Genomic DNA, 27,748 nt, shown 5'->3' with positions numbered 1-27,748 from the left:
ATTTTGGTGTGAAAACCCTGGGTCTAGTTTATAGTTTGTGGGGGTCTGTGTGTGTGTGTGTGTGTGTGTGTGTGTGTGTGTGTGTGTGTGTGTGTGTGTGTATGACGTACTTTGGCAGTGTGCAGACTGGAGGTTTGGACTGGATGATCTCCTTGTTTGTCAGCTCTTTCTCCAGGTCTCCGCCTGCCAGACACCACAGATGGTACACCTCATCTATGGCCCGCTCTGACAGGTAGTCTTCATCATCATCTGATGGTACACACACACACACACACACACACACAAACACAAACGGAATTTTTTTTTCTCTGAAATTCAGTCTTCATCATCATCTGACGGTACATACACACATGCTATTCATCTTAAACTGGGCAGCTAAACAAATATGACGAACGTGAAGAAATCCCTTCCAAGGCTAGAAAATCTAATTTGTGCTGTCGTCAACTTGTACAACCTGCTTTATTGTAAATGAAGAGGAGACTGACTTTGTGAACTCCCTGAATGTTTGTTTGAACTTAATACTGTGTTATTATCAGTCAGTGTATTCCAATAATAATTTCCCTGAACTAGAAAGTTTGCCTCTCTCCAGAATAAATTTCCCAAGGGTCTAGTTTTATTCCTATTTAATTCTACAATGGGCCTCACATTATGCTTCAATTTTTTTTTTTTTTTTTTTTATGACTGGACAAGCTATAACATCTGTCAGTTCTGGAAAGATGGGTTAGCAGCAAGTGCACATGAATACAAATTATGCCACAGTTAACAGGATCTAATATTTACTGGCAGTTGTGTGGTATTTTTTGCAGCATGGAAAGAGAGGCACATAGAATGAGGCATGAGTATCTCCAAACTCACTGGTTTAGAGATGTCACATGTCACTGACTCAAAGCTCTTACATACTACAACATCTTTGAACAGGCCTTGATAATTACACCTCTGAAAACAACATGAAATCAGTATTGATGTGTTCATGCTGAATTGACACTTATTACAGGTCATTAATTCAACTTTTAGACTCTGTATTTGTCAAGTCAAAATCATGTCGAGGCAGGTTTGAGCAGCGTGTGTGTGTGTGTCTGTATGTGTGTAAGCACGCCTGTGCATTTGTGTTTAGACAGGGCAGACCTTTGCAAAGGTCACTGATGTCCTCTGGGAGCTCTAGATGTGCACAGCGCAGGGAGGAGGAGAAGAGGCTAACCACCTTCTGGAAGGGAGTGTAGAGGCAGGAGACCCCATTAAACAGTGGGTCGCCCAGCAGCTCTGCAGGGGTCGGCCTGGAGGGCAGACACAAACACACTACAGTCATCTAACAGCATCAGTAATCACATCCCGCTGATTTTTGCCACGAGAATCACTTCCTCTATTTGTACCGTCACAACACAACCATATAGTACTCAGAAGATTTAGTAATACCATAACCGTATCTGTTATCAACAACAAATATTATTTTCTTTCAGTGGGTAACTAGCAATTGTTTATTTTAGTGTCAATTTTACCAGTTGGCCTCAGCATGCTGGATTCCTGTTTTCATGCTGTGAGTATTTCATGACCTTCTTGTAAGTCTATTTGCGTGACCAAAGTGTCCTGGAAAGTAAATGGCAAATGTCCTCCAACAGGATATGATATCCAACAGAGAACGTATTTACCTTTTGGACGGATGAAATGTCAAGCATTTCCGTAATAACTCTAAAACATTCTCTGGCAGCTCCTGCAAAGCACACGGACAGTTGTAATTAGTTACGCACAATATCAGTCTCCAGCTTGTCTGACAGCTTTAAAAAAAAAAAAAAATCACATTCAAAAAGTCTAGGGAAAAAAATACACTTTCACAAATTAATATAGATGCGGCTTGTAAATGAAACACATGAAGGAACAATTTTAGCACAAATTAAAGAGCAACGTAAATTTGGGTAATCCTAATTTACAGGAAAATAAATTTAAATTCAGTTTCTGCTTATGATAATTTGTAGACATTGGTAAATGACACAGAAAATGTGAATGAACAACTACACTACAAAATGTAATCAAATCGGAATATGATCCAAATATAAATGTGATTTCCAGCCTACCTTGATGGCATCCAGGGATCCATGCTCCTCAGCAAGGACAGTGACAATGTCATCCATGCAACCTGACAAAAAAAAAAATCACAGCATGAGCCTAACTGAGCTGAACAACATAATGTTCAGCACTTAAGATAATTACAACCTTTCCACTTACCCAAGGTTAGGATGAATTTTAGCCTCTCACTTATATCAATATTCTGCAGCAATCGCCTGCCCTGTGACAACAAGTTCACTGCTTCAGTTTTAAAAGGTACATAAAAATGAATACTAAAATGTAAATTCAAGCTAAACCACACTAACATCAAAGTATCATCTAAAAAGGTTCACTCTCCTTGTATGAAATTATTTTGAGGGGATTCTTACAGCACACATTTCAAAGAGCAAAACCCCAAGCGACCAGACATCTGTCTTGGGCCCTGAGGGCAGAGGAGCTTCATCGTGGGACGGGTCGCTGGGGTGGAAAGAGCCCTGGGCAATCACCTCTGGAGCAAGGTATGATGGGTACCTACGGTCATGATCACAGCACAGTGTAGCACATTACTTGGTCAGCCTCAATATGACAGTTATTTAGATATCAAGTGTTCTCCATTTAATTAAATTGAGCCGCTAAGACTCAATGTGGTGTACTGCAGCTATCTAAAGACAGAAACTTCCTTTTGCAGTTTTCCATCCATCATCAGTGAGCTTAACTGAATTTTTGCTGGGTCCTCTCCATATTAGGAAAGTGACATATGATGTTCTGCAGGCCATACAATTACTCCATCTTAAATGTGACATTGTAACTTTCCTCTAACGCAGTGATGTATGTAGTGCACAATGGTTTTCATCAACAATCTGCATTTAAGTTTGACAGACGCATTTCTTATATTTTAGAGGCAGATGTTTTATTAAAAGGCATGAACATGCAGCACGCACACACATGTTCAGACACGACACTGTTCCTCTCTTCAGTCCGCAAAAGGATATTACACAGAGATACTCTGTGGAGCACAGAGGCCTCTGGATTAGGATGAAAGTCTCGCAATCTGTTACAGCACTTCAACCAGGAAGCTACTTTCATACCCTGAACCTGGTTTCTATGAAAAAGGATGGATCACTATGCATATATTTTTTTTGCCAAAAATTTGACTAACAGCAAACAGATACAAGAGAACTTCTGACCCGCGAGCTTAAGAGTTCCAGAGGGCCATTGATAGGCATTTCCGTGTGATGAATGAGGAGGGAATGACTTACCCAATGGGAAAATCCACATCGGCTCCATGATCAGTCATGTGATATAGACCGAACTTTGCTAACTTGATGTTCCCCTACAAGAAAAAAAAATGTGAAATTTAGAGCATCAGCATTACATTTGGCTAATTCTTTCATTTTTCAACAGATGGACATTCAATCAGCAAGAAGGAGACATGAAACACCTGCACCTGCCAATGAAGAGAGGCTGTACCTTACAGTCCATGAGGACGTTGTGTGCGCTGAGGGCTCTGTGCACCATACCATGTTTGTTCATGAAGTCCAGGCCTTCCAGGACTTCATAGGCTATCTGCAACACCTTCTCTGGGCTGACACACACACACACACACACAGACACACACACACACACACACACACACACACACACACACACACACACACACAAACAGTACCACATGGTCAAGCTGATGGACAAGATATATAGGTAAATAACTAGAAATGCATGCCCATTTCCAATACCAAAGGAATTTTAACATAAGCTATTAGTTCTGTGTATAAATAAATAATGTAAGCAAGTGTTGTTGTTATGCAAGTCAGCCAGTAGATGGCAAGGTTAAGGCGTAGTATTTTTCCACTGTACATCAATAACAGTCACTCCTCTCCAGTGTGGAAAGGTCAGTTCCAAAGACAACAAGGTGTCAAAACATTGCAGTCATCACTTCATTCTTTTTACTCCTCTAATGAAGGATAACTATGATGATCTCACCTGACTGTTTTTCCCTGTTTCTGGAAATCACTCAAACTGCTCTCATAGTGTTCAGCCACAACAACCAGCCGCTCTGTAAAAAGAGTGACAACAGGAAACCACAGAAAAAGTCATGCATAAGAGGAATCAAACATGTGTTGTGCTCTAGTTTTGTATTGATTAGCTCATTGTTACAAATAAATGCTTTACTCAATTGGAAGTCACACACACAGCAAAAGCCTGCAAATAGTCAGCTCACATGGCTTAGACATTTACCTTTTAGCAGTTAATGTGTTAGTACAAAGCCTTAAATGCATTTTAATCTATTTAAAACACATTACGAACATTATATGAAACAAAAGCAAGCATGCAGTCCAAACCATGAACTAAACACCATGGTTTTCACCAACTCAGTAAATAGTGATAGGCATGAGATGACAAAAACGCTTTGGCTAAAATCACTCACTTGCTGTATCCAGTGTTCTAGTCCTCTAAACTCTTGACTGATTCCTCACATAACGGACGAAAGCAAGGCAGTTTTCAAGATAAGCTTAGTGAGAGTGTGTGTGTTTGAGCACTGAATACCAAAAGCTGCAGGGTAGTGCACTTAAGGGAGGATCTGACATATGATGTGATGATACTGGAGCCGTTATGGGGGACGCAGGCAGAGAGCCATACCATGTTTCCCTCTGGAGATGTCCACATACTGGCAAAGCCTGGGATGAGTGATGGTCTTGAGGATCTGGAAGCGCCCCAGGATTTTGATGGAGTTGGGGGTGAGGGGCAGGCCATTGCTCCCGCAGACGTCGTGGGGGAGAGCTGAGGCGAAGAAAGTGAAGGCCCCCAGCTGGGCGTCTCTGAGGGGCCGCATGCTGTCTCTGGCACAGGGCCCTTCTGAAAGACAACAGAAACGCAACCAATATGAATCTGCAAGCAAAGAAAAAAAAAGAAAAGAAAAGAAACACAATGGCTGATAATCTGTTTTCAATTCTGTTTGTGTATGTGTATGTGTGGTGTGTGGTGGTGGCAAGGGGGGTGTTGGGGATGATAAATTATGTAAACAGCATATTTCCAGTTCTAAAAACAAACATGCTATTCAGTGTTTGCCAGGAGATAAAAATAACCCCAAAACGTAACTGTTTTAGTGTTACCATCTGCCGTAATAAATACAAAAAAAAAATAATGATAATAATAATAATAACACTGGGAACAAGGATCCCTCTGTATCAGAGAAGGCGCTCTTTGTAATAACTTGATATTTAAAGCCTCACATGTGATTACTATTATTTGAAAAGTTGAATCTGGGTTGCACTGGGGCTTCAGAGTCATGTAATTCAACAGAAACACAACACAATATGAATCTGAAAGCAAAAAAAACACAGTGTGAGCCTGCAGTGATGCTGCATTGACAGCTACAGTGTCAGGACAGAAACCATCTCTGCTACTTGACCAGGAAGGAAACATGTAATGTTGCTACCTCCAAAAAAATAGTCTACTCACGCTTAGTGGAAAGTCACGTCCAGAGCATGAACTTGGTAATTACAGCAATATTATTTTCAAAATGACTCTTATTCCGGCCTCTGGGATGAGCTCGAAACAGCTGAGTGAACGTGACCAATGACGTTGATTTTGTGCGACAAAGCAATGTGTACAATAAACTTTTGGGGTATAAACGCAAAGTTGCCGGGACTCCAGTTAATAAATCATCTCTGGGTCTTTTAGCGAGCGGTTTTTGGTGGGTGGGTTTTCTGTATTTTGGACAAGTTGGTTTCATATACACAGGCGACAGAAGTTGGCTCCCTGAACTGGGACCACCGCGGCTGATCTGCAGCACATCCAGTTAGCGCATGTCAACGCGTTTAGTCGATCCAGGCAGTGCAGTGATCTACCCGCTGGGTCCTCAGTAACTCCGTCTTGTGGTGGCCGACTAGCTGCCTGTGTGACAGCGGCAGGCAGCCGAGCTAACAGGGCTAGCAGCCGCTCGCTGAAACGTGCCTGGAGCTGGTGGTTTGAGTCCATGTAAGTGTCACAAATCACTGTTTAATATCTTATCGCTTTAACCAGCTAATACAGTTGCATTTGAATCGTGAACTACCAACCTGATAGTACACTGAAGTTGTAAACCTCGCTAACTCGCTAGGATAAGTACAGAAGATGTTATTGTTAGCCACGTTAATGTTTAGTTTTTCTCTGATGCAACTTACCAGTGACATGACAGCTGTGTTAGCCCAGTATTCAGTGACACACACACACTACTATAAACTACTTCAAAGTGTGCTTAAAGCCAAGTTTCAATAGTCATTACTTCTCTAAAATCTATCTAAAATATAGGAAAGTTGGTGTTTGATTACCAATCTTAACGGTCAACTGCCAAGTGATCTGTTGCTGATTAATGAGAACATGTGTTGGGTTGTAATACTGTGTTAGTCTACCAAGGTTGACTACACACACACACACACACACACACACACACACACACACACACACACACACACACACACACACACACAAGTACAAAGAATAATCAATACCTGTCTTTTTCAGGTGATGATGGAGGTAGCTTCAATAAAAGACGAGGAGATTTCAAAATCCTGCCAGTGTTTTTCAGAGACAGAGACATGCATTCATAACTGCTGCTAAATAGCCTTTTGTTTGTTTGTTTGTTTGTTTGTTTGTTTGTTCATTTTTTTTTTAAGGTGAATAGCTTATTTTAATTCAAGCACTGATTTCAGTCATTTCCACAGAGAAATAATAACCTGCTTAGTTAAAAAAAAAAAAAAAAAGGGGTTATTCTTAGCATGCTAAGAGTTTTCAGTGATTGTCTCACCTACTATGCTGTTTTTCTGCCACGGTTGTCTTCATTTTGAATATTGTGATTATCAACATATTGTAATATAATAGTTTCGACTGGATCACTGTCCTAAAGATGTTGTTTCCAATCAAAATAAGACTGTCTTTTCACGATTTTAGTGTAGCTCTTGAATTGGTGAGCTGCATTTTCCACTTGGTCACCCAAAGTTTTACTAACCTAGTTTTTATCAGCTTATGGCCCACTGTGTCACTATTTACAAATCGGACTTCAGGAACTGCTACTTTGCTAATTACTACAACAAATCACCAGGGTGTCTCTTGGTGTGTTATTTGTTAATCAGGGGTGTTAGTTCATTTGTGCAGTGTGCAGTAGCCTAGATGAATTATGTTATGCCTGACTCCACCCCTCCAGATGAGTGGCCAGACAGTGTTGGAGCATTTGTATTGTTTAAATTTGACTATGATTTTGGACTTGGCTATCAGGCAAAAGGTAAATATGGGGTGAAGGAGAGCCCCTGGCTTTTATTATCTTTTAAATCAGTCAGTACTGGCATCCTTTACTTTAATGTCACTGTTGTTGCTCTGGCTGGCAGACAGGATGGGAAGCGTTTCTTTTCCTGTACTGTAGGAACCTCAGTGATTATAGCAGCATGAAAGTGTGTGTGTGTGTGTGTGTGTGTGTGTGTGTGTGTGTGTGTGTGTGTGTGTGTGTGTGTGTGTGTGTGTGAGAACCGGTACCCTGATTGGTTTGCTCACACACCACCATCATACTGGAGAAGGCTGGTGGTGAAATTACAAGCTACAAGGTCACAAAGGCTCTGAAGTCTCTAAAGTAAGAGTAAGTGGAAATCAACAAAGAACCATTAAAGAGCTGCAGCAGGTCATGAGCTATCAGCATCCTGATGTCCTTTTTATTACTGAAGTTTCTATTTGAAAACAGATTTAGACAGTGAATAATTGCCTGTACTCTTGTGAACTATGTGTGGCTAAGCAAACCTGTCATGCCTATTTTTAGATATCTGTTAGTATGGATGTAGTCAGATGCCTTCTGTCACTTGAGCACTATGACTCGCCTGTCGACATTCCATGTTAACCTCAACTTTCTGATAACACTGATCAGCATCTAATTTTACACGAACCAGAGGATCAAACACCGACTTTTTACTTTCCATACAGTCAAGACAGTTAAGATGGATTGGAGCTAAAGGTTTCTGCCTTCTGAAGTAGAACTTCACTTGTGATTCTGTTCCTCTGCAGCTGTCCCAGGTCACACTCGCACTTTAACATTGTTGACACATTTGGCTATTGTGTCCACAATCGAAAGCAGAAATTACCTCTTCACGACTATATGCTGTGGGCCAAATCCCAGCTCCAGGACCCATTTTGAGAGGTTATCCAAATGAGATCAGCCTTTTTGTGGCTCTTGTTATTACTCCACCACTGGTCCTGTTTAAATCAATTCAGTTCCTCAAAAAAACAATGCTTTGATCCTTGATATTATCAACTCCAGCTCTTTTGTGTTTCTAATTTCCTCATCCCCCAACATTTTGTTTTTATCTTGAGCCAGCTGTTGTTTTCCAGCGCCTCCCTATACTATGTGTAAGATGTTTTCTTCTCCATGCCTTACTCTTGTAAAAATCCTTCTTTTCCTCTTTGTTAGAAGAAGTCATTTACTGGGCTTAACATGTTAAAGGAACATTGCACAAAACCCAAACTGATGTCCAGCTGCATTTTTGTTCAGTGGCACAAGACTGTCTGATCTCTTTTAAACTCAAGCCCTAAATCAAATGCACACAACGTTGGTGCCAAGTATGGTTTGCAGGACAAACGAACTTGAATGTGATTTCACCACTTGCGCATATTAAAGAGAGGAATGAAATGAATTTGACAGACAGTATATTTTATTCACTGTCAACTGGTTTGGCTCTCCTGCTGCATTCATCAGAGAATTAAGTTTGACCAAGTTGACCTGGAACTTGTCAAGGCAATTTTGAGGTTTCCGTAGGCTGCTCTGAAAAGAAACAGCACAAACCTTTTGAATTTCCTGAGTGGGAAATGGGGATTTACTGATTTATTGTTTCATTTTTATGACAATCAACACATTTTCCTCTGATTGTCTCTCAGAATGTGTTGTTGACAGATGCCAGACCTCTGTCACTTTGGGCAGCCAGCCTAAGTGTGACAATATCATGGAAATTCCCTCAGCATATGTCATATTCCTGTTGTGCACTATATGTCTGCTTCAGGTTATGATAGCTATGTGTCCTTGTGTCCCTCAGGTTCCTAGCTCGGTCCTTGGTCAAGATGTCAGGTCACAATCCTTTGATGCGGCTGGAGCAGCGAGCGGCCGAGGCTGACCAGATCATTGAGTACCTCAAGCAGCAGGTCCAGCTGCTCAAGGAGAAAGCCAGTATGTGAACAACAGTTATAGGCCAAGTCTTTGTGTGCACGGTCTTATACTGCATAGACATTTAGGCATATAATATGAATTATGTTATGCAAACTGAATGTTGACAGTGTCAACAGTCAGACTTGTAGGCTCAGGCAGAGAGGATGATAAAGAATTTGTGGCTGACGAACGGAGTACAAACATGGTAATGTTAATGATAATATGATTATTTGACACATGAAATCTATTTTGTGTTAGTAGACCAACAAGTTTATCTACCTGCTCTTTTGACGAATATACAGGTAATGCAGCTAATTCTACTAATGCAACTTGTAGTCTGTAATTATGTGTAAATCTGTCTCTGAATCAACTTGAAGGGAGGTTAGGCCTTCAGAGTGCAGCCATTTAGTTGGATTTTGCAGTATTGTTAGTGCCCTATTTCTTCTTCTTCTTCTTCTTCTACTCATTATTATTATTATTATTATTATTATTATTATTATTATTATCATTATCATTATTATTATTATTCTTTTGGTCACTCCAGTGCAACCCAAAATTTGAAGTTTCGATTTTATATTTTTCCTAGGGACTGAAGAAAAAAAGAAGCTAAAACAACATTAACATTTTTAGTGAATAAACATTGTAAGTACTTTGTGATAAAGGCTTGTCACATTTAGAAGGGCAGAGCTGGATCTCATTGGTCTCTGTCACACATCTGAGCTTGTGTTTCTCAACTAATGTTGACTCAACTAAGTTGCAAATTGATGTATAAATCTACTCAACACACTGCAAAAAATGTTGGAATAAATTGGAATATTACAGCTTTTATGTCTTTGAATAAAATAAATCACAAAAAAGGTAACTGTTGCAGGGGAATAATCTGTTATCTCAGAAATGACCGAGGCTTGAAAAAAAGATTCTAAAAATGACAACCAGAGATTATGTCCATAGCTTGTTATGGATTTATGGAGAAACATTTCAGGAAACCAAATGTATGTACCTATACCCAGTAGCCTCCCATTTAGTTTTGCATTTTGACATTTATATCATCTTCTAATTCACTGTATAACACATTATGCAACTGCACCTTGTCAGATGTGATACCACACCAATTGAAATGGAAGATGTATCTTTTTTTCCCCCAGTGCTCCTTTTTAGAGACATTATTGTAGAGATGTGGCTTACCATTAGTAAGTATAGGTTGGTTGTGTGTGGAGTAAGTTTTTCAGAGTTATAATGCAGACCAGCTCTGTTTTGGCTCTCTGGTGCAGACATTGTGGTTAAAAATCAAACAAGATTTCACTTCATTATTGGAGATGGCTGTAACTGGTAATTCCTCTGCCCTGAGTAATAGAAAAACTATAATATGTGAAAAAGCTGCCAAATATTGTGCAATATTTTTTATTACTATTGCAGTATGTTTGTCTATCTGAAACAGCACAATGAAAGGCACAGCAATTTTAATTTCAGTAGTGAGGTAGTTTTTTAACCAAATTATCTGCTTGCAGTCCTAAAGTGTCCTGCTGGTTGTTGAATTTTCTTCCTTATTTAGTGGTGCTGTACAGTACACGTCTGACTGGAATTTGTCTCAATGCAGTTGTCCAGGCCAATATCAGAGAAGAGAAGAAACTGATGGTGGAGAATGCCAAACTGAAGAATGACATTGAGGAACTGAAAAAACAGCTGCTGGAGAAAGAGAAAAGGAGGGGAGGTATGTTCAGTCTGGTTCTCAGCAAAGACTTTCCTCGGAGATCAAATGTTTGTTTGTATTTAAAAAGACCTTGATGTTATTAGCCTGTATATCTGGTTGCAGAAGAGACTGTGTGTGGCTGATTTTGGGAAGGCTGAATATCAGTTGTTGCTCATTAGAGTATTGTTTGGTTTGTGCTATCAATGATAACATCTTGTGCATTCTCGCCTCAGCCTATTGTAACCAGACCTGTTTTGTTTTGGGAGACTTTTTATAAGCAACTGTAGTGCTCGAAGAAAACCTACTAGATTGATGTCTGTCAGCTAGCGTGCATATCTATCGACACTCAAAGGAAAACGCAGGTCAGATCATTAATGCACATGTAATGTTTTCCAGAGAGAAGCTGCAGTGATTCAAAGAAAGAAGCTGTTTATGTCGGCTCAAAAGAAACTCCTCAACATGTTGGTTTTGGAACGCTCAAGGAATGTGTTCAAAAACACCCAAGATTATGTTTTTCCACATATCTAATTGTCATGTTTATTTTTTGGGTTTCATTTCGGTGACTTTAAGGTTCCATAAAATGGCTTCATCAAAGCATGGATAAGTATAACGCTTTTTGAAGGGAATTTCAATCAGTTTAACTGATTTGTAATTGAGATGAGGAAAACAAACTGTTGAATACGAGCCTATAAGGCCTTAAGAGATACTGTTTGTGCAGCTCAGGAATGAAAACCAAGGCAGTTCAATCTCAAATTAGCCACATTGTCAACAGCTTTTCAAATGTTAATGCCTATGATTCCAAGGTAAAACTGAAAGGTCCTGATCTCAGGTCCCAACATAGAATTAAGATAATTAAAAGCATTATGGTGACAGTGGTGTGCCTGCAAACCAGTGTTTGTCAGACATAGGCACTAGATTTTGTAAGAATACAAACATCAGGCGCCTTAAATGATGGGTTCTTTTCTTCGGGAGAGTTATTGAGAACATTGTTCCCTACTTTATGGCTCCATTTCCTTGTTTCCATCAACTTGGACACTGTGTCATTTTCCCATCAAAACTGTTTGCACCAGGAGACCACTCCTCCCACTGGGTCTATAAATAAAACTCTGTATCATTTCATTGAATTATGCTGCTGTAACCAACTCTGCAGAGAAAAGGAGAACTATGAAGTAATGTTCTGTCTGTGCTTATAATGTAAGTTGTCTCTCCTGCTGCAGGACTTTAATGTTCACTTCTTCCCTACCTTTCACACAAGACACTTGGGAACCAGGTGTCTATAAGGCAGGCAAAAACTCTCATCCCCAATTAAATACTGTCTTTCTAAAGGCATCTTGCCTGTTTCTTTGCTGCAGTTCGAGACGTGGCCATGCCTTCAGGCCAGATGAATGTTGAGTGCTGTTCGAAGCCCTCTGAGCCCTCGGGCCCCGCTGTCTCTACCTCCCCTGCTGATGCTGCCAAGAGCCCCCCTCCCAAAGATGAGGGCAAAAAGAAGAAACCAGAGAAAAAAGGTAATGGCAAGGCAAAAAATTGACAGCCCCAAAAAATGGGAAAATGCAATGCAGTTCTCTTATGAATCCTTTAACAAGTTAATGTCCTCGAGGGCTCTTTAGATTTGTCATAAAACAAGAGTGGTATAATCATATTTCATTTTCGATTTGTTAGCAGAAGTGGGGCAATGTAGAGCCATTAAAACAGAGTGCTCACTTACTGTAGAGGGATTTATTTGGTCTTCTCTGAAATTTCGTTCCTTTTGGAACTTGAGCTTTTATTTAAGCTCCAGTTTTTCCATCAGCATTTGGCTGGATGGAGCTCTCTGTGCTTTAAAAGCCATTTGACATTCCTCTAACAGGTTTCACCATCTGAATTTCTAATATCTGGAAATAATGGATGGAAGGTAGGGATATCTGCCTTGTGGTGGATCCAAGTTTATACTTGGGGACTCAGTGGAAACATAATCACCAAAACTTCATTTGTCATGGTGCTAGAAAATATTTTGATTGATTTTATGAATTATAAGCTACATCTTGTTTCTGTGAGGAGGCACCCTTATGTAATCATCTTCCTGAGGATTATACATAACTCCAAAGTAAAACCCAGCTGACTTATGTGATTGATATTATGGTGTAAAAAATGATTAAAATGTTGATTTCTTGAAAGTGATTGAAATTCTGTGGCAGGGTGTTCTTTGTTTTTACTCTTAAAATTACATTAAATGTAAATCAGTGGAACATGAAGCTATCTGGAGTAATTATAGTAGCTGTCAAGGACAGATTAGGAATAATCACCCTTGGATTTATTATGGGGTTATAATTCAGAGAGGGCAAGCAAAGAGCTTTGAGGCACTGACAAACTCATTGGTGTGTCTGGCATCTCTTAAGTCCAGATGTCAGAAAGCAGTAAATATGAAATACTTTTTTTTCCCCCAGTAGACTGTTGATAAACTGTTAAACTCTTTGTTACACCAGGCTTTAATGTAGCTGTGTTCCCACCTCCTCCAACCAATCATCGCCTGTCAGTCTACACACCCATCTGTAAGCTTAGCTGAGTGCTGCTAATGTTACATTGCTGTGCTGTCATCACAACAGGGCAAAGATTTCATAGAGCAGAAATTTTGAACAGCATCCAAAGGCAGGGGTTGGAATTTTTTTTTCTTCAGAGCTGGTGTGGGCCCAAAGGAATGATTAAAGACCAAGTGATCATTTGATCAGTCGAATCCACTGGAATGAATGTCTGCATGCAAACCAGCCCACTCAGAGAAAGGTACTTTGGCTTCAAGGGGCAGCCATCTGCCTTGTCACTTGATCATTTAGCTCTCACCCCAGGCCAAAAGAGGGCATTGATATTGTCATTTAGTCAAGGCACCGCACATCTCTGGGAAGTTGTGGAAAACTAATTGAACTGTTTTTTTGAATGCATGCTGTGATCACTTAAAATGCATGCCACCCTGAGGCCTGTCATTGGTGGGCTTTGTTTTCATTTTTGGGAGGAAATTGAACCAGATCACATACAGCTGCCCGGCATAGTTTCCACACAGATTTTTTATTTTTTATTTTTTTTTTTTTTCAAACAGATCCCAATGGTTCCCCTTGGAACGATACCAGTTGGCAGAAATAACCTCAGTGCCCAAATGCCTTCAGCATTTGAATTTTTTTTTTTTTTTTTTTGGTCTGTAGTGCACATCTACTATTATTATCATAAAGCCTTTATAGATGACTTGCTTTTCAACCCAATTTAAATTAGCTTTAATAGTTACTGCCTGACTGTTGCTCAGCTGAAAACCAAGCACCATAGGACATGTCTTTACATCTTTTGTAGAATTATTTTCATAATGATCAGGCCAAGAGCCAGCAGTGTCTCAGTGAGTACTTTATTTAAGCAGGACCATGGGAAGAGCACACAGCAATGTAGTGTAGTGTTCAGAGAGAAATCAGGTAGGACCACAGTTTTCATATGGTTGGATTATTGAAAATTATTAGGTGGAGCATTGACAAAAAATGATGAGACCGCTGATAAGAGGGGAAAAGTATGAGAGAAATAAGTGGTATGGACAAAGTGGAGTAATTTCTCCTACAGTATCTGAGACTTTGTCACACTTGATTGTCATTCTCATTGACCCTATAAGGTAAAAAGAAACTGAAAATCCACTGGTTTTGTACATAATACATATAACAAATTTTCCCTCTGATTGATGCCAGGAGGGGAGAAAGCAGAGAAAAAACAGGCAGCCCCGAGCCAGGAGGACGCCAAGGTGGATGTGTCTCGTCTGGACATGCGTGTTGGACGTATAATCTCAGCCCAGAAGCACCCGGATGCAGACTCGCTATACGTGGAGCAGGTTGATGTGGGAGAGGCTTCTCCCAGGACGGTCGTCAGCGGGCTGGTTAAGCACATACCTCTGGACCAGGTACAACACAGCTTGTGTAATGATTGGGGGTTTCCGCTGGTGAAAAAAATGCTGGAATATGGTGTTTTTAGAGATTTATGCAAGAGTGCTTATGTCAAGAAATTTGTTAGATTGATGAATTGGTCACTTGAGGAGGATTTCTCAGAAACCCTTTAGAGTTTAATACACATTAATCTAGTTAGTGGCTATCAGCCTTTGAATGAACATTTTTCACATGGCAAGCTGGGTTCACCAGGGTCAACATCCAATGCCTAGAACACCATTTTGTTCATGAAAAATAGCCCTTCCAGGAAATCATCTATGTAGATCACAAAATTCAAAACTTTTCTTTGTTTTTTTTTTTTTTTTGTTTTTTTTCAGAGGAAATTAAGTAACTTTGATAAGAATTCTCTGAATAGCCCCTTTTGGCTCTTACTGTACATGGAAACCAGACTATTTGTCCCCGTTAGAAATTCTGTGAGTTGAACACAGAAAAAAAAACAGCACAAATGTCCGAGGAAGGCTTTTTTCATTTTTCTGTTTTTCATAGTCATGGAAAGGAAATTGAAGTCCTCATCAGTTCCATGGTGGAAAACCTGTATAACACTAGTTTCCTGAGGCCAAAACATTATAGCCCTCTATCCAGAGGAGATGTAGCTAACACCTGTCTATGAACTGCAATAATTTGTTCTTTCATACTCTGTTGCTGTGTTACTGTATTTCTGTGTTGCTAACATGGAAGCCTAACTCAAGGAAAAGTCACATCCACAGAATAGCAACATGATGTCTCACTCTCACAGCCTGGCTAATATCAACATCTGCTCTCTACTTTATGCAGTAAAAAGCATAAAAAAGACATTTATATACATTTAATCACATTTAATCAACTGTTATGGTGTCAGAGAGAAACACCCAAGACTAACATATGTGGTGTTGCTATTTTTACACATATTACAGTGTTCATTGTCACTTTTGTTAATATGCCTGTTGTAGATAATATAAATGTAGTGTGTCTGGAATAGAGTCTCTGTGCTCTCCATCAGAGTAACTCAGGAGTAACAGGTATTGAGTGAAGCAGACTGACGACCATAATGACCATTTGATTTTCACATTACCTCCCTAAATTCTTTGACCACAGACTGCTTTTCAGAGTTGATTTCACTAAAACCACAAGCAGCGCTGTATATGTTAATGGCTCACTAGGGTCATTACAAGGATTTATTAGTCCATTCAAAGTGATTTACTGTTTAGGTAGACTGTGTAACCAATGATTTTTGTTAGTAACAACACATTTAATGTTTGTGATTCAAGGATCTGCACAAAGCCTTGGTTTTTATTTTGCTTTCACATAGTTTTATGATTTGTCCCTCAAGTACAGTTGCCAGTTACTTTGATATTTGATAGTATTAGTAAGTAAGTAAGTAAGTAGTAAGTTATAATGCTAAGAGAAAATATTTGGAAGTGACCACCAGTTTTTCCGTGTACACAGGCAGTTATTATTAGCCTGTTAAATAAGCTTTTTGTCTGATGGCATTTTGTTACATGGTCTAATTTTGTTTTCTCTGACTGCAGTTAGAAAGGCCAAGAATTTCTCTAACACATTGCTCATGAAGCTGCTGTCAGCTTTTGGCTGGCTCTATTGGTCCATTACGTAGAGCCAATAAATACAAAGTCTAATTCTTATTTAATTTGTTTCTTGTTTATATGAGCCGTTATCCATTTCTGTCAAGCAAGAAAGACTGAACTATATGGGGGAGCAGTATTGTGGGTTTTAAGGCAATCCTCTTGGATGTCCAGAGTATCAGGAGGAATATTAGGCATGTATTCAAAAATACTGGTCTGAGACAAGTTAATCATTAAATGGTTATTACAGTGAGAGTTCATATGAAACATTGCTCAAGTGGGGAAATTTGTTAGGCAAATAGTGTTACAAGACATCCACATACGATCTCTAGCTAGCCAAAACTTGCTGCAGATAAAAAATGAAACTGACCACCAAAACCCTGTTGAAGTCATTCATCATAACAACATGAATGAATTCATATTTATCTCTAAAAGGATGTCTTTCAACGAAAAGTATGGTTACTTTCTGAGTGTTGACATGTACCATCTCCTGGGAGGCGGATTCCTCTTACTCAGTGTTTGCTAGAAACTGCCTCTTGGCGTCTGAGTTTTTAGTAATCCGCAGAGGTCTACAGGCTTACAAGTCCTGTGTTTTCTTGTTTACTTTCTTTTGGTTTATGAAATGAAACACACAAATTATCTACCATGGGAGGCAGTAATTTTAAATTAAAGTTTGCAGTTGGCATCATTGTGCATATTAGATTATGAAAACCTCAGTCCCATACAGAAACTCAGACCACACCAGTTGAAGGTGTTTTTCTTTCTTTTTTTTTTTTAATGTTCTCTGTTCTCCATAGTAAATTTGTAATTTTATTGTAAGATGATATTTCATGTTCTTTTTCCCGTTCCCCCTGCAGATGCAGAACCGCATGGCAGTGCTGCTGTGTAACCTGAAGCCAGCCAAGATGAGAGGTGTAGTGTCCCAGGCCATGGTCATGTGTGCCAGCTCCCCGGACAAGGTGGAGATTCTTGACCCCCCAAGTGGTGCCATGCCTGGGGAGAGGGTTACTTTCCAGGGATTCCCAGGTGCAATAGCATTAATTACCTTACTTTCACCACGTTAGCCAAAAGTAATAATCCACAACTTTTTCATAGAAATAAATGTTTTTGCCACTCTCTACTGTAGATTGATACCATACAGTATTGATTTAGCCTAGTTATTCCTTCCATGGTGCTGCGCCAGTGCGCCAGCAGCCTGTTGTGGCAGCTCCACTGTTTCTTGTTTGTTTTTAGTTCTTTTACTATATTTATTACTGTGTTTTTATAATGTTTTAATGCTTTTTAACCTACCTTGGACATCACAACAATGGATACAAGTTAGTGGTTGAGGGTTGTACTTGTTTGTATTTGTTGTTGGAGCACTTCTACCAGCTCGAGGCAGTGTGTGCAGAAGCAGCATTGTTTACACAAGGGACCAGCTGACAACATTATGAGAGTCAGCCGTGTTCTGGGGGAAGAGGTTGGAAGTAGTGAAAGCGCTTTGGAGGTGGAGATGGGGTGCAGACCAGACATAAAACCGTGTGAAAGGAAGAGGAAATATAAATCTGCTACCCCTCCTGTCATCATGGGGAATGTGAGAGCACTGGCCACCAAGATGGCTGAGCTAGAGGTGTTGAAGAGGAGTCAGATAGAGTTTCAGGAATGCAGCATCACGTCCTTCACCGAGCTCCGGCCACACAACCACATCCCAGACTCAAGCATGACCATCGACCGCTTTCTGACTGTGCAAGCAGACAGAGACCATTGACGAAGTTGTCATACTGTGATGATGGACACTCTCTGGGCTTCTGGCCATCGTGGACAGCCCCTCTCATCCACTGCACAAAGGTCAGAATGCAATGGTGTACCATTGAGCGGAGCCGTCAGTCCCTCTTGCCCACCGCCGTCAGACTGTTCAGCACTGACCTGGACTGATACCTCTCATTTAACGTCATTTTATTCTTCATCTTTTGCAGGAAAAATTCTCTGCCACACAGGAGGTCATATGTTCTACAGTATGTTTATGGACGCAACAACAGCATTTTTGTTTAGAATGAATATGAAAAGGTAGAAAGAAGAAATACAAGACACCACAGGCTACACTGCCTGTCTTTAGTATTCGTTGGATCAGTGCGTACATTGAGAGCGAAAAAAACAAAGCATTTACCACCAAATTGTATTGCGTATTGTGGCCATCACTTTCATTCTCAACCAAAGATTAAGCATGTCTATTGCTGTGTTCATTTCAAAGTGGAAGGTCAAAATTTCCTTGTTGAAATTTCCCACTTCTAAGTGTTCCAGAGGCACCCCACCAAATGTAAACAGAAAACATGACTGACCGTGAAAAGCTCTTGATCCTTATGTGGCAAGTGTACAGTGTGAACGTCCACAGTAGAAACTCCTTGCTTGTATAAACAAAATAGAGGAGAAAAAATTACACGTGAGGTAGCTGTTACATGTGAGTAGTTACATTGTATTTTACAGCACTTTTATACTTAAATGTACTTACAAGTTCCTTTTAGCCAGATACAAATAGGTCTGCAGGAGACCAGTCTATAAATAGACCCCTCTATTTAACATAGTCTTTTAGTTGATTGTTTACCATTGACCACACGCATCCTCATGGGTGCTGCCATTGTTTTGTTGTCAAACCTCAGACCGCTGATGCTCATGAAGTCGAGGATTTGCCTCAAGTTTGCAAGTTCTCACTTTACACTGAGTGCCGTTTCATTGTACTTTTTCTTGTAGACGTTCGCAAAAATCCCCACACATGGTTCTCTGGAATGCACCATTAAATTAGTCTAAATGCATCAACCACCATCTATCATCACGCCTCTTACCTCTACAGGAATTTACCAGATTTATCAACCAGATAACATTTGGGAGAGTCACACAGCAGTTAGTGGCTTGTTAATAAAACTCAATGAGATGAGCGTATTCGGAGAATTCTACCAAACTGGTTTTCACAAAGTGCCTTTGGATTGAGGAAATGAAGAGTGCCATTGACTCTTGTTGTTGCCAGAAATAACATTCCTTTGAGGACACCAATTCTCAGACCCCACTCAAAGCTCTCATTAGAGGACTCCTCAGCTCTGTTTAGTGGTGGTTAAATGAACTGTGACTGCTGATTGACCAGCTAATCAGCACTCATTCTGCAGAATGTAACCTGCTCTTTTTTCATAGTCTATAGGGGGAAATAAGGCTCCAAAATGTCTGTTAGGTGCAAACAATTCAAATTAGTTGAGATTAGACCATATGCACTCCATTTCCATTAAATTAACATATCACCTAAACAGTATGAGAGTCAAGGCCATGTCTTTTCAAATATTCCAAATACCATCTTGAATGAATGTGGTCTGAAGATCAGTTAAGCCAGAAACCATCCCAGAGCTACAGGCAAAATCCCTTTTGCCAATATAATTATGATTTAGACCTTTAGAGTCCCAGAACTCATAAAAATATGGCCACAGTTGGCAAAGCAAAATATTTTGGAGGAGGTGGTGAGGATAGGATTGGTCTTGTTGGAGTCATGTATTCGTTTAAGTGAACAATAACCGATTGGGAGTTCCCTGTGGAAAGAAAACAAGAGATGGATATGACGAGGGGAGGGACTGTAGAACGAGTACCCAAAGATCAACTGCATCAGCCCTGGCTTTCATCTCTGCTGTGCCCCTGCCTCACCACTCCTAAAGCTGTTTTGTTTGTTTCATGAGGGGGATCCCTGTGTCCAAAGCCTTTTTTCTTATTTACTGCTGTTACCTCAAAGAGAGCCACATTCAAATCAGCCTCTCTGAAAACATGGGCCACCAGAGATTAAAGGAGTGGAGGGCTGAAATAAGATTGAACTGGTTGATGGGTTGATGGGTTCGTATTGGTGTCAAATACCATATGAGGGTTAACGGACCTTTCTCTTCATCTATCCTTTTTCTCACCACCACCCAAATTGTAGAACCAGATAGAGCCGATGCATTGCTGGTGTGACTATGTGGTTGTAATTATTTACATTTCACAAGCTAATGGGACCCAGTATTGCTGCATAAACTGAAGACCGTGCCTAAGTTGCCCATCAAAACCTCCTTCACGCTTCTGATCAAAACTAATTGTTGCCACTCTTGCGTTGTAAAGTGGGACAAAAGCATGGCCTTGGGAAATGAAACACTTTTTTTTTTCTTCGTGTCCCAAGATGGTCGTGAAGAGGAGGGAAAAGCCAGCATCCAACAGAAGCCAGTCAACATCGGTTATGAATTCGCACAAATGCCAAGCAGCATCAAAACAGAGCCATCTTAGAATTATGAGGGTCTCCCTTAATTATTGTCTCCAAATGGCATGTTTTGAATTGGGGATGTCTTGTTTATATGTCTGGAATTAAAGCTGAGTAGACCATGAAGGGGCTTGGCTTTAGAATGAGTTTGTTTTCTTGTGTTGTTGCATTGATAAAGCATGGTAGCAATAAAACAGTTAGCAAATGCATACTAATTGTTGGTCTTTTGTCTACATTGTCTGTCCTCAGGTTTCAGGTCACATTATGTGGATGGTGTTATTGCATCTCGAGTATGATAAATACATAAAGAAATCAATGTGTCTTAGCGTCACAATTTTTTTAAAGTAACTTATGCAAGGAAAGGACAAGGAAAGTGGTCTAAGTATTTTGTATAGGTAAATAAAAGAATAATCTGTAATTTTTCCCTTTTAAATGAGAATATCGGAATCATGTTTTTTTGTTGGCAGGTGAACCAGACAAAGAGCTGAACCCCAAGAAGAAGGTGTGGGAGCAGATTCAGCCAGACCTACGCACAGATGGCCAGTGTGTTGCAACCTACAAGGGAGCTGCCTTTGAAATCACCGGCAAGGGAGTGTGCAAAGCCCAGACCATGAACAACAGTGGAATCAAATAAAATAACAAAGCGGCTTGAAATAGACCACTGTTTATTTAGCTATCTGCAGTCATGATGATTATGGTGCTAAGAAGCAGGATGGTGATGAATGCAAACCAATGTTTTGAAGATGTTTAATAAAAGAGTTTAAAAGTTATCTGTGCTTTTTTAAAAATGCGTCATAAGAATGTGCTCTTCAGCAACCGGTTCTTGTTTGACCTCTAAAACAGACATTGTCGTGGTCTGCAAAGACAAACCATTGTTAATCAATACACTTGTGTTTATGCTTTAATCTCCCTGCTTCGTCTCATACCCTGTGACACATTAGCTTGATTGTGCTGTGATTTTTGAGGTTACAACTCCAAAGGACAACTTCGTCTTGAGTGAGCATCATTGGTTTCACTTCATCTAGTCTTGGGCATTTTAATGAGCAGGAGATGAAACAGGGATGTTGTAGAACAAAGCCTGGAGAAAAACAGATCGAGTTCAGAGGCACTTAGCACAGACTATTTAAATGGTACTGAACCCAAGTGCTCCAATCTATTGGCTCACTGTCATCATCGCAATCTTGGCTCTGTGATGCTAGCGCCATTTGCTTTGTTTTATTGTTTCTTTTGAAGGAAAAGTCTGTCCACCCAACCCCCAGAAGTATCAGCCTACACTTGAAAAAAAAAAAAAAAACAGACGGCTTTGCACCAAAATCAGATTGATTTATGCTACCTCAGACTATAATGCTGTGTCAACAGTAATTAAGGCCATATACATTGCAAAACATCTGTCAGAGGTCAAAGCAGAGCGTCGTGCAGCCTTGTGCTCACTGTCTCCAGACTATGTTTTTGAGTTCTACTGTAGCCCATAGACACTTTTGTATATTCTTTGCTGCCCCTGCTCAACCACACATTTTTCATGGATCTGTTTTTGCGATGTCCTCTCAGGACCCCTATAACCCTTGAGTACTCATAAATGTTTGTAATCCTTGAAGAGGAAAACCTCTCATTTGGGCCTAAATGAACACAGACAACTCTAGTAATTGACCTCCACTAAAGCCTATTCTCACCTAAACCACAATGTTCTTTCCGGGTTTTCTGTGACCACAAGGAGTGTCGCAGAGCAAAAGAAATTTCCCTCTAAGATATTTTGAGACAAAGAGGGTTGCAGACCACACATTCCTAATTGAAATTTCAGCTGCAGCTGGTGAACTGGCATTGCGTGCACAAGAGAAGACCGTTACCTATTGCTCTAACACAAATATCTTCTCTTATTACATCCTGGGTAGTGCGATGCAGTCCATATCTGACAGTCTGCTTAGCATCAGTGTTGGCATGATAATCTTCAGAGACTGATCTGCATGTCACTATTTCAAGGAAGCCTCCATATTAGAACCAGCATTATATGTATGTGTTATGGCCCTTTAATGTGGTTATGCCAGGCAGTAATTGGGGTATGATTGTTGGTTTCACGATTTGTTGGTTCATGCACCGCACATGGTCTGTGATTAACCATGGATTAAAAAGGCTGTTGCACTGTCATGCTCAGCTGCATCCATCCTCTCTGGTACAGACATTTTCAAACAAAATGAAGGATATGCTGCAATTCACCTTTCTTTTTCTCCTGGATTATGTCCCCAACATGAAACGAGCAGGAAAAATTACAACTTTTCCAGCAGTCCTTGATGGAGTTGACACAAATATAACTACAGCACCCTCAGACTTGTGCAGAGTACGCAGAGAGGAAGGGAGAAAGAATAATTTTAGGAAAAAACTGAAAAAGCCTCTCGGTGTGACAGAATGTAACTCACCAGCCCTTAAGCCAGGATTTGATGCATTGATAGCTGTGATTAGCAGGCAACTTCGACATTTTTTTTCTTCCAGAGGTAATTCTGTGATTTCCTGGCTTGAGAGATGTCCATTATAATGTTATGAGCTCCACAAAACAGTGGCCAAGAGCCAGAACATCATGAAACAGCAAGGGCCATAAGGAATATATTTCTCATGTCTGAGGCCAAGTAGACAGTTTGCGGCAAGGCGTGAAAGTCAAAATATGACAGGTCTTTAAGATGGAATGTGTATTTCTGGGATAAAAGTCATGATTCATACTGGACAGTATGATTTGCATTTCAATATTGTGAGATTTGATTTGATGTGAATCACGACTTCATGTGTTTCTTGATTATTTCAAGACCTTTTGGATGTGTGTATGGTCCTGTCAACTTGATAAATGTGTTGTTTTTTGCAAATATTCCCCAACCTTATTTTCAAAAATGATGTAAAAGCTGCTGATCCCTTTCATTGTGTTGTTATGTGGCCATAAAAATCATCCCGTGCCAGTTCTCTTAAACTGTTCAAACAACACTGACCTCATGTCCAGATGCACCCAGCCCTGGCACAGTATTTTTGTTTTTATGTTGGTATATTATATATTAGGATATATTGTACAGTAGCTGGTCGCTGTCGGCTGGTTGGTTCCTTTCTGCATTGCTGCTGCTCTTTGAGTACGTGGGTGGCATTTAGTCTAAAGGAATACCTACAGCTTTTTCCCCTAAAAATATGCTAAAACATGACTTTTTGTAATTATTTGTCAAAAAAAGATCACGATTTAATGACAATCTTTAAATGTTACCCTTATGTTAAAACTTACTGTCATCAATTTACTAAGAGTAGTAGTGAAAATTTGCTGAAATTTGTATAGCTATTATCGGAAATCCAAAATCATGCATTCCATGGTGTGTTTTTATTAATATTTCACCTGGTGCTGATGCTTCACTGCATGTTCCCTCATAGGAAGCACATCTATATCCATCACTCACTCACTCACTCACTCACTCACACCAAGTACACCTCATTTATGAACACGCTGCATTACATCCACAAGGTGACCTTCATCTTGAAAGTTTTTCTCATCGAAGCACAACTTTACCTTTGCAACTTCACTCTTCTGTCACGACTTTCATAAACGGAGGTGCAGCACTTCCAGAAACTCAACCTTCAACGTTAAGACGCACCCAGAATTCAGAGAAAGTGCATTTTCATCAGTCATATAGCCGATCTAGTGCTCTCCACTATTATCCTTCTTCTTTTTAGCACGCTGAATCTGGTCGTTCAAAACAAATCAAGCATAGATGTTTTTTTGGTTTAGTTGGTCTTCAGTGTCATGTACTTTATATTCCAGTTAGTTGTCATATTATTTTCACTTTGTATTTCACAGTTTTTAGTTACTGCAACTGTTAGTTATGGAATGAAATACCAGAAGACAAACAAGTGAGCAGAACATGCTGTGTAACTATTTGCAAGGAATTGCAAATAACATAAACTGTGGAAATGGCTTGTTTAAAGATTTTTTATTTATTTTGTGGACCATCATCAGTTCATTAATAACACGTCTGAATGTTGATTCAAAGCGATTCTACGTATAACCAAATATGAACTTCATGATGTGGCACAAATAAATGCAATCAGAGTGGTGATAGTGGTGATTTTATGGTTATTATGCAATGGAAAATGCCTCAAATGTGAACAATCACAATTTGGACCAAATTAGCAATCAACAAAAAAACAATATCAAATAAAAATAATCAACAGCTTTGCCTCGATCAATATTGCCATTCGATGGGCAGAAACATGTTTTAGTTGGAAAACACTGCAGAGAACACTGAGGAAAAGGCAAACCTCCATGGACATATTTTGGCTGCAGTTGAAAGCGCAGCTCTTGCATGCTCCTCTGTGTGTGGTTTCATGCTTCGCCAGTGTTCACAATGAACAAAATTATCTGAGCTTCTCTCTCTGAACTGGAGGAAATCTATTACCCATATAATGGCCCTGCTGGACATTTTAAAAGCAGTGGTTACAAACAGCCAACATTCCTGTATCTCATCTTGGCAAAAAGAGCATTTTGACAGAAATGTAAAGAGCCAAGACAATTCCAAATGGTAGCATTTTAATTTACAGGCAAAATTTATCTTGTTTCCCTGTCATTTGCTGGCCAATGGTTCATTAATTGTGGCTTGTATTCTCTTGATGTTTAGTTTGGTGTTTTCCAAACTATCTGGCTGATGATTCACAGTTTAACAGCATATCTATCTTCACAGTTCATAAAAGGGTTTAATTTACGAAAGCATCTTGTCATTGCAGTTTCAGTCGACTTTTCTGGGTCATCTTGTTTTTGATCTACCATGTAGATCTGGTGCAGTTCGTACACATGGGGCCTCGAACATCCAACCACTTTGTACTGGCTACACTGCAACCAAGTAGCAAGTTCATTCCCCTGAAACAGCTGAATAACAGGACAGAGTGAAAAGACCAAATAACTCGTAAAACAAGAAAAAAATACTTGTATTAAGTTAAAGGCTTAAATAAAACATGCAAAAATGCCAGAAACAGATGCAGTGATTCAGAGACGATACCAAAACAGGAGAACTCTGAGTGAGCGGAGTGTGACTTTTCCATCCAAGTTCAATTCACAGCGGACTGGCAGGAATATTCATTGTACCTCTGAGACACCTTGAGAGTTGCCATGCTGACCACAGGAGGGCAGAACCCCACCACAAAATTACCATCCACACTGCACAGATGATTGGCCTGATGCCTTTCACTAAAGAGTTAAACACACATGATGGTGCTGACCTTTAGGATAATAAATTGTTTTTTCTGCTGGCATTTACACCAAGCTGCTCACATCCCCATGAAGTGGCAGGAGGAAAGTCCTACTCATTCAGAATCATTCACCGCAGCATTACAGAGGCACAGGGAGTATGATATGACTATATATTTTCCCAAAACATATAAATTATCCATCTGAATAAACTGCTTTGTTGATGTGATCTTTGTGATACTGATCTGTACTCAGCTGGCTCATCAAGTCATCCATTTCTTATCAATGTACTAAGTGATGAAAGGCTATATTGAAAACAGAAAATCGAGTTTTAAAAAATCTATCAGAACAGAGTAAATAAGGATGTGGTTAGCCTCCCTAATTACTGGACTTGTTGCCAAAGAAAGAATGAAAAAGAGAGTCTGCTTAGACATGTGTTTTGAGTTGCACCCTTCACTCTTATAACCTCTCTCTTCTCAGGAGATGGCTGAAAACAAGAGTGCGTCAAAGTGCTTTGAGAGGACTATTTTTGTCTGTGGAGATCATGGATCAGCGCGGCTATTTGATATATTGTCTGTCTTCTCATTAGGCTGAAATTAAAACAATTCACGCAAAAGTTGACCCTGGACCATGCTTGTGGGGTAACAACACGCTAGCCCCGCTCAGAGTCTGGTGTGTTAATGAGCTCATTCATCTTTCAGCAGTCAGCGGGCCTGTGGAGACACTTCCACAGGCCAAAGGAGATAAGACGATCACTGGTGAGACTCCAGAGGAGCTTCATCTTCTCAGACGGCGCTGGCTTGTCTTAATTTTCCTTGACACTTAATGAGTCAGTGTGAGTGTGGCTTCAGGCCCCTTGGAGGGGGGAGGAGGGAAGTTCCCAGGGGGAAACTTTTGAGGTGAGGACCATAATTAGAGCCAAACAAGGACAGCACTGTCCCCAGCATCCACAGGTGAAACCCAAGATAACAGGAAAAGAGATGTGAATGGAGGCTTTTGGACAAATTAAGGTTTGAAGCTGAGGCCCTTTACCTCTTCTGGTTTACAGCTTCCAGGCTGTTAAAGGGCTTACTTATAACGCTAATCCTGATGCTGCCTATTTATATGCCACTTGTTAAGGTGATGGATTCTTGGGTACGGTGGTGGACGACAGTCAGAAGTGTAGGGTAAGGGTAATTTTATACGTGGTGAATTGGTGAGCACAATTATTTGATTTACAGCGTGAGAGCTGGACAAGGAGCTCTTGTTTCGCTGTGGTTGTTTTCTTATAATGTATTATTATTCTGAGAATGAGATCAGTTTACCTTTCTAAGCTCTGTCAGGGATTTTTTTTTCTTTTTTTTTTTCGAGCACAAAGTCCAACTCACATGAAAGCAGATGTACTGTACATGCAGTCAATTACCATAATGCGGGCAAGTGATATTGTGATATTAGTGAAAGGCACCATGTAATCCAGCTTTGTCTTGAATAACATGCGGTGCGCTCAATGGAGCAGCTGTTTTAGGTATAAACAACGAAGACAGGCATTATTGGTGCCCACAGTCCTTAGTTGCCAGATTGGATATAATGTTCCTGTTTTAATGCTTGTTGATTTGGCTTATTTGCCCATAGCATTTTGGGGAAAACCCCATTCATGGACAGGAGGGGAAGTGCTGATGCAGGGTTTTAACATCCTGGCGCTGAATCACTAAATAACCACATATGCGCACAATCAACCAGGCTAACCTTTCATATGCCAAAAATACACTGGTATATTCTACAAGCTGATCCACTGTCAAAATAGCATATGTGTTGACAGGTCTTCATGGTATTTAATTATTAATTTTATATGTTATCAGTATTATTAATATTATATCATTGATTTATTCAGATGTTGAGCAGGTGCTTTCATTTTTAAAGACGTATGCCTT

At 40.0% G+C, this 27,748-nt stretch overlaps 2 protein-coding genes across 3 annotated transcripts in view; one reads left to right on the top strand and one right to left on the bottom strand.

Annotated features, from left to right (window-relative positions):
- The window catches only part of tbck (TBC1 domain containing kinase), a 50,678-nt gene extending 44,873 nt beyond the window's left edge, over positions 1–5,805 (bottom strand). Inside the window, exons 1-11 of one of the 2 annotated variants that reach the window (XM_030054622.1) lie at positions 5,503–5,805; positions 4,681–4,893; positions 4,024–4,096; positions 3,511–3,625; positions 3,300–3,373; positions 2,430–2,571; positions 2,221–2,281; positions 2,070–2,131; positions 1,647–1,708; positions 1,126–1,274; positions 111–249 (exon numbers count right to left, since the gene is read on the bottom strand). In XM_030054622.1, the coding sequence (XP_029910482.1) occupies positions 111–249; positions 1,126–1,274; positions 1,647–1,708; positions 2,070–2,131; positions 2,221–2,281; positions 2,430–2,571; positions 3,300–3,373; positions 3,511–3,625; positions 4,024–4,096; positions 4,681–4,873 (1,070 nt within the window). In that variant the 5' untranslated portion in view covers positions 4,874–4,893; positions 5,503–5,805. Of the gene's footprint in view, positions 1–110; positions 250–1,125; positions 1,275–1,646; positions 1,709–2,069; positions 2,132–2,220; positions 2,282–2,429; positions 2,572–3,299; positions 3,374–3,510; positions 3,626–4,023; positions 4,097–4,680; positions 4,897–5,502 lie in introns of both variants that reach the window. The other variant, XM_030054614.1, reaches the window with a different exon arrangement.
- On the top strand, positions 5,788–21,408 carry aimp1a (aminoacyl tRNA synthetase complex interacting multifunctional protein 1a). The gene is made up of 7 exons (XM_030054634.1): positions 5,788–6,021; positions 9,093–9,223; positions 10,800–10,913; positions 12,245–12,400; positions 14,588–14,796; positions 17,256–17,424; positions 21,106–21,408. Coding segments are annotated over exons 1-7 (948 nt in total). The 5' UTR covers positions 5,788–6,019; the 3' UTR covers positions 21,273–21,408.
- Positions 21,409–27,748: the final 6,340 nt, after the last annotated feature.

The sequence above is a fragment of the Myripristis murdjan genome, chromosome 1, assembly GCF_902150065.1.
Source record: "Myripristis murdjan chromosome 1, fMyrMur1.1, whole genome shotgun sequence".
Taxonomy (NCBI): Eukaryota; Metazoa; Chordata; class Actinopteri; order Holocentriformes; family Holocentridae; genus Myripristis; species Myripristis murdjan.
The sequence above is the reverse complement of the archived record's forward strand: the minus strand, read 5'-3'. Positions and strand labels throughout refer to the sequence as shown.